Below are 11,926 nucleotides of genomic sequence, written 5' to 3'. Positions count from 1 at the left end.
TAAACGCTTAAATCTGTATTGTTACCTAATCTGAATTTTCTAGAAATCCTCCGCAGCCTACAAATATAACCAACGCGACGTGCCAATAGAGAGTATCTATTATTAGTTCGCTGTAGTCAGTGTGCTATAAACTTCGGAAGATATAACTGTGATTGTTATATCGCTTATCAATCGGAAAACTTCAAATATTTGGCCAGGAATATTTATAAATTTCGAACATTATAAACCATTTAAGTTCAGTAGATTCACATCGGACATTAGTACTTTTACGAAAACATTACCTAACGTCATCGGTGGAAACTCAATCTCTAGGCGTATGAACAGTGAAGACTACAGGGCTAGCTAACTCCCTGTTAAGTGAATTGTGCCTACGTCAATTAGAAGTTAACTCGTTCATCGTGAACCCTCGATAAGATATTGAGGAAGTTCCAGACTAGAAAGAAGACTTTATATTGCTTGTAAGTTTGTGAAACTTTTGTTTATAAATCATTGTGTGTAATAACTGTTATTGTAAATTGTATTGTTGTGTGTATATTAAAACGTATATGTGTTAAAAAAAAGAAAAGAAAACTGCGTGTATCAATCTTGTTGGCAAAATCTCTTCCGTCGTATTTTAAGCCGTTACCGTACATTAGTTCTAAGAATGTCCAAGAATGAATATCAGAGCTTCTTGCTGGCCAGTCTATGGCATCTGTGTTGATTTTTTTTCAATATAGTACATGTCAATCTTGGCACTGTGATACCGTGTATTAACCTCTGTCAGGACGGTTTGTTCCTATTGTACCCACAAAGTATAGCAAACTTAGGTTCAATATGAGGTAAATATATCACAAAGCATTAAATCTTTCTCTCGGAAGCACAATAAGAATTATTCACGAACAAAAAAATGTTCGCATTCAATGATGTTGCGCTTAGCATCCTACTATAATTTGAAAGACTTTTGCATTTGGACCTGTCAAACACATTTTAATTAACTAGTATTGGTTCGTGATGTGTCAAGAGAATGATATTTTTATTTTAAAATGCATAGATTTCATAGCTCCAGTGGTGGCTAAATATTGATCAGTCACTGTGGATGGCCACTAGGAGTAATGATGGAGACTTCTCCAGTTTTATCTTTCATTACATAGGATATACATAAATTCTATATACTTTCAGTCATTACTGGCATACTTAGGACAAAAACAGAAATACTATTTACATTCATAACTGGTTAGACATCAATTCTACAATTGCTATAAAATCAGTACATGATTTGTTAACTTTCATAAATATAGCACGGGTGTATCTGCTAGTATCGTTATTTCCAGACAGAAAACAAACAAACATAAATTCATCTACGAAGGTTACAGGCACACAGTATGCTTCCGATAATGATTATTTCAGCAAAAGATCAAATAAGCTGTTGATCTACTACAGTGTTGAACCAGGTCTCTTTGACCTTAAGCGGACCCACGAAATTTTAATTCTAGCTGTTCTTTTTAACTTCACATTGAGTCCACGATTATTGGACTAGCGGTTCCTAATAGTCATGATGTCATCACGCGAGGTAGTTGACTTTCCACGACTTTTTATCACTCTGTCTATTGTGTCAAACAGTTACCTAGCATGAGGGGTCTACAATCTTATCATGACGATTCTTTGACCTAGATATAAGAAGATCTAATGTTTGTCTCTTTTCTGTCCAGTTTTTAATATATGAACAACACTGACAGTCTGCATTTCTGTCACAAATTTACAACTACCACAGCAAGTAATACTGTCTTACATTTATATGAAAATAATCGCTAAAGATGAAGGGATCAACAAAACATCAATATTCAAATCTTAAAATGAAATGAGCAGGTGCAAACTGCGTCAATTCAGACATGCATTCCAATAACAGTGTTCGTGAAATGCACGATAACTAATGATTCACTGGTTTTAAGAACTACGTTCAGAAATAAATTTTCAAGAACGTATTAAATGATTGCCCTTCTAATTTTTATATATTAGTTCTTGACTTAAACTGAAACATCAAAGTAAAAGTTTATTCCTATTTCTAAGTGATTTATCGGATAGAGACATCAATAAGTATTTCGGATAAAACGCATTGAAAATTACACGCACCCTATACGTAACGAGACGCACTGACGTCACCATGGAGGAAAGAAAGTCACGTGAGAGTTTTTACTTATTTTGCTGATATTGATTTTTCTATATCTACTTTGACAGGATCTATACTTAATTTCACATAATACTTTAAGGACACGAGTCAGCCATTATTTCGGATCATGATGCAAGTTTCCTGTCTTATGGTTCTCCACTAAAGCACGAGTGGATCGATCACATATGAATATTCCAAATATTGAAAGACAATTAAAATGGGCTTGCCCATCAAAGAACCAAACTATGTGGAATGTCTTGTTAATGTATAAGTCAATTCTACAACCACGTTAAAGCAATATATCAGTCATAATGTTTTAGTGACTTGAGAGGCATGAAGTTAAGAGCTAAGTAGTCTCACAGTAATGCATCAAGGGATTTAGCAGCCACTATGATCGAGCCTCTCTTTGAGTGCTAGAAATATAAGAAAAGAACACGACTTATTTGTTTCCTCTAGTAAATCCACCTTGATAATAAAACACATAACTTTTGAGTGGCAAACTTTCCCAAATCTCTAGACAAAAATACTTATTGTTAAAACATTGACTATTTTCTAGGTCTTAACCTACATTAATCACAACAGAAACATAAAACTTTAAACATCTTGATTATTTTATAGGTGATAAATCTACTGTAATTCTCACAGAAACGCACATCTTTAAATTTTTGGTTAACACCGTAAACCTACCATGACTTTATACATACAGTAACCAACTTCACTAAACCTCTCGAGTTACTTCTGAATATTAACCCTATCATGAATCCAAAAACGGAAAGAAACCTAGATTTCGTTAATTAATTTTAAGACTATTTGTGACTTAAAGAATTACAGAAACACAATTTCTTAAATCCAGCCATTACCTCCTAAAGATAGAACATCTCATGATTTATTAAACAAAACAACAGCATATGCAAGTCGATTTTCTAACTTCTATTGGTATACGTTTGTGACCCGAGAAGCACATTCACCTCTGATTTCGCAGTTTTAGAGCACTAAATCATACGATTCGTTATACCAGAAAGTACTTCGTTAAACCTTTTGCTGTAACTTATGAATAACAAATTTTCACCGACTCGACAAACAAAAAAGAAGCTTTATAAATCAATTATTTTCTGTATACTACACTGTCCATGATTCAATAAATATAAATATACTTCGTTAAATCTCTTGATTAACTTCTGGACAGTAAACTCCTCGTGGCTCACTGGTGCTTGCTTTGGTCGATGTCCAAGTTCGACAGCGACCTGTCGAACGTAATGAAGTGGTCTGATTCGAATAAATATGTCGTGTTCGACTTCCGTCAATTGAAAAGCCACTTCTTCGGGAAAATGTAGCAGAGACTGAAGAGTCTCGAGTTCTCGTTTATAAAGTGTTGACCGTTCCAATCCTTTTCCCTTTTCTAAGTTTTTTTTCTCATCTAAATAATGAAACCAAAGATATTTATAATAAACCCAAAATCTTATAACACCTATCTGTAGCAAGTTGTATAAAGAACATTATCAGACTGACAATCTGACAATTATCTAGCTAAATGAAACTTTTATGAAATTGATCTATAGAGCATACTAATATTTTATTTATGTTTTTAAGCATGACAATGTTGTATTTGAATATATCCTTGTTGTTTTTTATGATATAAACTAAGACGAATCTTTCTGTAGAAATAAAGTTAATACTCAAACGAACAAAGAAATCAGTGAGGAGATAAACAAAGCAGAAACCTAGACCGATAACTGCACAAACACACATATGTACTCGCATATACAAATATACGAATGATTAATCTCTCTTCATATAAAAACGAAGTTCTAGGTCTCGCGCTGACCTTGTAACTACGTCATTCCTCCGCGACCGTGCTCATTCCGAGGGCCATGATTACACTCTACACTCAACACCACAACAATTTACATTGTAACAAACTTGAGAAGCTTTCCCTAGATAATCTACTAGAGTTTGGCTTCCAAGACTAAATTGCATAAGTTCCCGGGGGTGCAAGTCCAGCAACTTCACAGTTATGTTGGGGATGAGGGTAGTAAAGACACTTATTTCATTTTTATGGCGAGTAGAAACACTGCTGTGCACTTAGACGTGTAACTTAGCGTTTTAAACTTATTCTCTGAGCGTTCTGATCATATAGGAATTTACCCTAGCATAATTAGTGTCTATACGTTCTCATGATAGCATCAGATTTCACCTTCGCATTTTTATTCACTTTGTGAATTTGAAATTTTCTATTATGGGAGAATCTTGTGGTGACCTTAAATATCAACGAAAAACGTTCTTTACAATATCAGTATCATACTTGAAAGCCCATCTATTATTGAAATCATTTAAATAACCTAGAACCTCATCCAATGGAAAGATTGCTAAAGAGTACTCCAATAGTTGGCGGTGGGTGATGTCGGTATTTCAGTATATCTTTTGAATTTTGGGTTGCCAGACAGATTCATAGCAACTGTAAATAATTACATCGACTTTTTCTAAATTTGCGTAGATCTTGAGTAGACAATCAGATTACACGACAACTGTAACAAATGACCAAGAATTTTCTATATCCGCTCAAGTATCGGATTATCAAGCAGTTCATATGATATCAGGAACTATTTTCCTAGTTCAATACAGTTGAAATGGATCTTCAGTTTCTTTCAGTTGAGTCGTAACTCTATAGCGTGTGTGCAGATCTGTTTTATTCTAGTCCTCCATCAGTAAGTTTTAAGCTTCTATTCTAAAACTCTTGAATTCCCTTACTCATTTCTTGCTTTTCTTTGCCTGTCAGACGAGAGGCTTTTGCAGTAGTTCTAGTTAACCAGAAGGACGCCACAAGTCAATATTTTCTTTTTTACTTGAATGATGCCCCCCAGTGGCACAGCGGTATGTCTGCGGACTTACAACGCTAGAATCCGGGTTTCGATACCCGTGGTGGGCAGAGCACAGATAGCCCATTGTGTAGCTTTGTGCTTAATTACAAACAAACAAACTTGAATGATGTACGTTTATGGTTGATAAGTTAGTTGTGCCAGAAACCGATAGTTTTACATTTAGCATTAACTGTTTAGCTAATACTTAACATATGAAAATTTTTCCTTATCGGTTGGAAGTTATTTGACATTTGAGAAGATATGATGTGACTGAATAACGCTAAGTTTAACTGAATAATTGTCAGAATAGTATGATTTTGTTCACAACAACAAAGTAGAGAATACTATGTTTATTGTGCAAACATAAGCCCTAGCACAGTATTTCTTTTTCCTTCACTCAAAAATCCACTTTTCTTCCTCGTTATATTAAAAAAAAACTTTCTCACTCATGGGTACAGGGCTCTGGTTTTTAATTTGTAAAGAAAATATATGGACTGAGATCGACGATAGCAGAAACATAGGAATGCGTAGTTTAATAGATAGGCAGTTAGATATTATAAATAGTTCAACACATTTATAGACACTTAGACAAATACATAATAAAAAAATATTAATCCGTACAAATATAGAGGAGTCACGAGAAGGACGAAATATAAATACACGCGTAAACAGACAGACTAGGCGGTAATTAAACACGTCTCCAGGTTTTTGGTTTTTACGACAATAAAAAAAGATTTGTTATAGTTCTAGTGCAAGTGTACAAGACATACAACCTACACAGACATATAGGTATTTACATAAACAGACGGCGTTACCAGAATTAGCATAACGATATGTAAGCCTTTGATAATAGTGGAAAACAGGAATATTGGAAAATATAAATTCTCTTTCGTTTTGCAGGAAAAAAATCTCTTGTAAACATACGCAAGCATTTTTAGTTAATTTCAGTTTTTTAAAGTCCAAAATAGATTACTGAAAAATAGTTTATATTTATAAATAAAGAAAGAGTGAACACGGTGAATATATATCAGGCAAGCGGTTGAACTGCCTATGTAGGGATGGCTCGGACTGTTTATCGAAAGAGTATTTTAAATGTCTCCTCAATAGATAATCAAAACCTTACAATACTATACATTGTTTTATTTCATAACAATAGCTATGTAATGACGGAGCCAGAAGTTCTGGGAATGTCTGTAAATATCATAGCAAAAAGTTTGAATTTCTTGTTCTTTCCTCTTCTTTTTTATTACATGATAACTCAAAAACCAAATCAATGATGTCAACCAATTTCACTGAAGTGACATAGTTTCAAACGGAGTATCCGCTTGTATACGTATTCTTAACTAGTAGTAATTAAAAATAATCATAATTCTAGTGTAAACGATGTTAATATTACCCCTTAAAGTTAACTTTCTTATAGAAATTTTGTGTTCCTTTAAAAAAGCATAAGTACAAGGTGAAACATGAATTACCAGGCAATAATAGATAAGCAATAAATAATACAGTTGGAACCTCGTTTTATTTAGAACTTGGTTATAAATACAACCTATCTATATCTATTGAAACACTTCATTAAAAAAACAAGCAAACATATAAAGAAAAACCTTTTCAAAAATGGGAAGTAAACGCAGGGATGGCTAAAATCAATCCTTCAAAAATAATGCAAACAAGATAGTAGGGATGGCACGTGAAGTAACATATAGCAATATATATAAATATTCAATCACAATTGAGTTTAATTTATTCTATTTTGTCTCTTAACATTCTACTACACTTTACGCCTGTGCGATTATGTAGGGATGATGCAAATGCCATCCCTATTATCTTGTTTACATTGTTTATAAAAGATTGATATTAACCATCACTTCATTTAATTCCTTTCTTGAAAAGTTTTTATTTACATGTACAATGATAATGTGAAATATTTCTAGGTTGGAAGCTAATTGTTTATTAACTTGTTTGATTTATTTCGTTGGTCGATTTATTGTCGACTCCACTTGTTTACTAACTGAGTGATGTATTGTTGATTCCACTTGTTTAATAACTTAGTGATTTATTGTTGACTTTACTTGTTTACTATCTGAGTGATGTATTGCTTTCTCGCTTGTTTTGCTTAAATGACAGATGTAGGAAGCTATTACTTGTTTGATTGCATTGGTTAATTAAATGAATATTTGTTTATTTGAGGCTATGATTGGTTTACTTGCCAGCTTGATCCTCGGTAGTAATGACGTGTTCAACTAGAAACCGAGAGTCTAAGTCTTGAATTATTTCCCATAACAAAGAGCTAATACACCGAAGTGATGCCTGAGAGGAAACTACAAAGGTCCACTTGGTGTTTCTAAACTCGAGAACGAGACGATCTCGACAACGCCCTCCGCCTGCTCGCCATTGTTGAAGATCTGTCGTCGCCTGTGAACGAGCTGGAAGGAGAGTCTTCATATCCAGCAGCACTATTCGTTCTTGACCGATTCCCATCAATCTAGTGGCCTGAAACGTTGTGAAGGAATGAAATTATCAAGAGGTCAATCCCATCATATGGAACTAAGACTATCATATCTATATCTTTAATATCAGTGGCTAATAAAACATGCCGTTGCTTAGTGTAAGATTTTAAATAGCGTCTGGTTATCTAACAATTTCTTGATGATAATGGAATTTATCACCAACCTTGTACTACTTACCCGTTTCTTTGTTTTCCCTCGTAAAAGCTCTTTCACTTGGAACATTTGACAACCGTAAGAAGGGAGTCGTTTACATGTCTGTGTGTAGAGTTTTTTCAGATGAATCTCACTTTCGTATAATGGAGAATGGAAGAGTTTTCGTTTTTGTTCCTAATAGAAAATGAGGTAGGAGGTCAATGACAAAGTCAAGAAAAAATCAAACAACTCTATATATATCATGTAAGAAAATGGTGAGATATTTCCTAGTATTATTTTATCTTTAATTATCATGAAAACAAAGAAATAATAATGCACCAAGGCCCAAGAAAATCTACTGATAATATGTAATGCTAACGAGATGTGTATTACTCTCTTTGTCGAGCGAGTTCCTAACCTCTAAATTACATAATTACTTTATAATCAAAGAGAGAGAGAGATCGTGTTTACAGGCGTTTCATCTATAACTCGCTGCGAAACGTTATTATTAACGTGAGTTCCTGTCTGCGAGAGTGCTCAAACTGTTAAGTGAAGCGAAATTTTCAGGTTTTGTGTCAATACAACACAATAATGCTGGGAAAGTATTGTGATCGAATGGGTTTCTTATACATAAAGCTGCTTAAAACAATTATAATAAAGCCAGTAAGTTATTGAGGACAAATTCTAAGACCTCTAAAGTAGATGAGACTTGCAAAGCATCATGACTTGAAATGCATAAAATTGATACAAAAATCTTCTTATACTATTAAAATTAACTTTAGAAAGTCAGGTATAAGGTTAATAATACAATTCAGGAACAACACAACAAGTGTCAAAATACTTAACATTGAATAATACTAGGTGAAGTTCGAATAGCGAAACTAGAATCGCAAGTTATTTTTCTAACGAATAATATATTTTCAGAAAGTTTTCAAACAACACAACAAGTGTCAAAATACTTAACATTGAATAATACTAGGTGAAGTTCGAATAGCGAAACTAGAATCGCAAGTTATTTTTCTAACGAATAATATATTATCAGAAAGTTTTCAAAATATCATTGAATAAAACTATCAGTTCTCAGAAAACAAATTAACTGATGTTGTTTTTTCACTCAGGTTTACCAACCACTTAATATAACCGAAAATCAATAATAAGGTTTTGACAAAAATTTAGATCATATTTTAGTTCTTTACCTCAAGAAGCTGCTAAAGAAGGTTAATTAAATCAGTCTTTACCTTTATTAATTTAACCATATTCTTTGTTGACCGATAAACGGGAGGTACACAGTCTTGCAAACTAATATCTGAAACACAAACGTGACCTCCTTCGGTTGAGTGTTTAAAAGTCTTCAAACCTCCAGAAAATTTAGCATCAGGAGATATTGTAGCTACAGTTTTATTTGTTTCCCGGTAGGCGTCGCCTGCATCAACAAACTTGTATTCCTCATAGGATCCCCATCTAACGTGGTGCGGTGAGTGATGAGAATTATACGTATCTAATGCAGTATCTTCCTAGATTGTGAATTTAGAAATTGGAGCAATAAAAATTACTTTGTTATATGGAAAGCTGTATTGCAGACAATTTATACAAAAACTCTTACAGATCTGAAAACGTATGCTTTTTGAGAGAGAAATAAAACAACAGTAAGTTTTTCAGTTCTATATTTACATTTTAGAGTGTAAACGCTTTTTTATCTTAATAATAACTTTGTGGACCTTTCCATACTAATAAAATGATAATTTTTTGTCCAACTGGAGACGTATAATCAATTGATATTAATTGTTACAACAGATTTTAATCGGAGAGAATTAGATCCTGAGTGAGATAAGACAGCATATAACTAAAACTACCTCTGCGAAAAGAATGAAATCAGTTATGAACTGAGACAGAAAGCGGATCTTAAAACACTTCCTCAATGGAAAACCTAGTTCAGCTGTATACTAACTTAGCTGTCACTAGAAAGACTAAAATTATATTATCAGCACGACTGATGAGCAGTTTTTAAATAGACTGTTCAGTAAAAACATGGATGCTACTTTAAAATAGCTTACCGAAAATACTTTCAACAGCTGATCAGTACAATTGATGAGCACTTCTTAAAAATAGTCCAGTGAAGAGATTTAGAGAAGATGTTCAGTAAAATCATGGATGCTACTTTAAAATAGCTTACCGAAAATACTTTCAACAGCTGATCAGTACAATTGATGAGCACTTTTTAAAAATAGTCCAGTGAAGAGATTTAGAGAAGATGTTCAGTAAAAACATGGATGCTACTTTAAAATATGAAGAGACAATCCTTAGCTGATCAGTAATATTAATTAGCAGTTCTTAAAAATAGTGCAGTAAAGAGATTTAGATAAGCTGGTAAACAAAACTGATTAGGTTATACCACTGTGAAAAAAAAAATTCAATGAGAAAAGTAAGTTTTTTTTTCAAGAATAATAAATGGGAATAAGATAAGACAATGAGTCAGATGGGTGGGTATTTGATGAAAATGTCTTAGCGTAAAGAATTAGATCAGTTATTTATTGAGGCTGAGAAATTCAGGGAAGAAAATTCAATAAAATGTTCGGTGAGACGGAGGACTATATCTTTAAAATAGTTCAGAAAAAATCAGCTGATTAGTGTAACTACAAGTAGCTAAACAACGAATTATATCAGTAATCTCAGGAAGTGATTATCAGTTCTTAGAAAAGATCAGAGGAGACGACATAATTAACCATATTACATATATATAAGTGAAAAACGTTTTGTATGACAAAATAATTGCTTGAGAAAATTCGTTTTTTATATGCGATATTGATTTGATTTATGAGTTAGATTATAAAATGTATATTTAATTATGAAAATGGCAAAGTTTTGATAATAATTTTTCTTTAAAAGCAGAGATTTATGACAGTCTTATTACTCTTCTTATAGTAAAAATACTTATATAGATTTTTCTTTTTCACATGTCACATAATTGAATCGTTCTAAAGTAGCATATTTTGTTTTCAGTTAAACGTACCTTTGAGAAGAAAATTAACCCCGAGGTCTATGCATTGCAGAAATAATTGGATGTAGAAATCTTCTTCTACTCACCTTAATGTCTTCTCTGATTGGTTTAAGTAAAGTTTCACATGCATCAACCGGACGTGGCCAAGTTCCTTCTAATCGAAGTTGAATTCCCGCCAGAATAGCAGCTTCTTCCTTAGAGCACGGGAGATAACCTTTCACTACCATCTGCTGGAGCTTAAAAAAAGGAAATTGCCTATTATTTACTATCAGAAATATGACTTGAAAGTGTTTACCTATTCCAAGGGAGAAAGCAATGCTTTCTACATACAAAAGATGTCCTGAACTAATATCACATTAATAATTAATTTGCCATAAGCTCCAAGACTTTTCTCATTAAAGTAAATCATAATTTGACAAAGTTTATAAAAATGGTTATTACAATTTTATTCAAATATGTTTAACAGCTAATCAGTGCAATCGCCAAAAGCTTGATATACTAAATAAACAATATATTTTACCATTGAAGAAAAAAAAACCTCAAAAACAAACAAAACAAAAAGCCTAGCAAATATTTAGTTGGGCAATTAAATAAGACTGAAAGAAATTTCAAATTTAACAAATTAAAACAGGTATTGTAAAGGTTAAATGACTACCTAGCTTTGTTAGAAACTGGGGGGGGGGACAAAAATCTAAGTCAGTCTAACATGGTTGTTAATAATAGTGTATAAGCTAACTGGAAAAAGAACACGTGCCCCTTCTGCTCTATGTTAGACCCTTATAATATAATTACAACATTAATGCTAATTCACTGCTCATGTGGACAATAGAAAGTATGTGTAAACTAATGACATTTTTACACGACAAAATATAAACACTGTAATGTGAGTGTAAAAAAATATATTATGTAAGTAGTCTACATAATAGGTATTTTACACGACAAAATATAAACACTGTAATGTGAGTGTAAAAAAAATATATTATGTAAGTAGTCTACATAATGACATTTTTACACGACAAAATATAAACACTGTAATGTGAGTGTAAAAAAAAATATATTATGTAAGCAGTCTACATAATGACATTTTTACACGACAAAATATAAACACTGTAATGTGAGTGTAAAAAAAATATATTATGTAAGTAGTCTACATAATGACATTTTTACACGACAAAATATAAACACTGTAATGTGAGTGTAAAAAAATATTATGTAAGTAGTCTACATAATGACATTTTTACACGACAAAATATAAACACTGTAATGAAAGTGTAAAAAAAATATA

The 11,926-nt window shown here is 32.6% G+C and overlaps 1 protein-coding gene across 1 annotated transcript in view; it reads right to left on the bottom strand.

Annotated features, from left to right (window-relative positions):
- Positions 1–11,926, bottom strand: part of LOC106457381 (1-phosphatidylinositol 4,5-bisphosphate phosphodiesterase epsilon-1-like) — a 104,116-nt gene that overhangs the window by 64,815 nt on the left and 27,375 nt on the right. The window contains exons 8-12 of the mRNA XM_022383291.1: positions 10,728–10,877; positions 8,882–9,157; positions 7,689–7,838; positions 7,212–7,494; positions 3,301–3,563 (exon numbers count right to left, since the gene is read on the bottom strand). Coding sequence (XP_022238999.1) covers positions 3,301–3,563; positions 7,212–7,494; positions 7,689–7,838; positions 8,882–9,157; positions 10,728–10,877 — 1,122 coding nt within the window. The remainder of the gene's footprint in view (positions 1–3,300; positions 3,564–7,211; positions 7,495–7,688; positions 7,839–8,881; positions 9,158–10,727; positions 10,878–11,926) is intronic.

This window comes from Limulus polyphemus, unplaced genomic scaffold, assembly GCF_000517525.1.
Source record: "Limulus polyphemus unplaced genomic scaffold, Limulus_polyphemus-2.1.2 Scaffold323, whole genome shotgun sequence".
In the NCBI taxonomy this organism is placed as follows: domain Eukaryota; kingdom Metazoa; phylum Arthropoda; class Merostomata; order Xiphosura; family Limulidae; genus Limulus; species Limulus polyphemus.
This window is presented reverse-complemented; position numbering and strand designations above follow the sequence as displayed.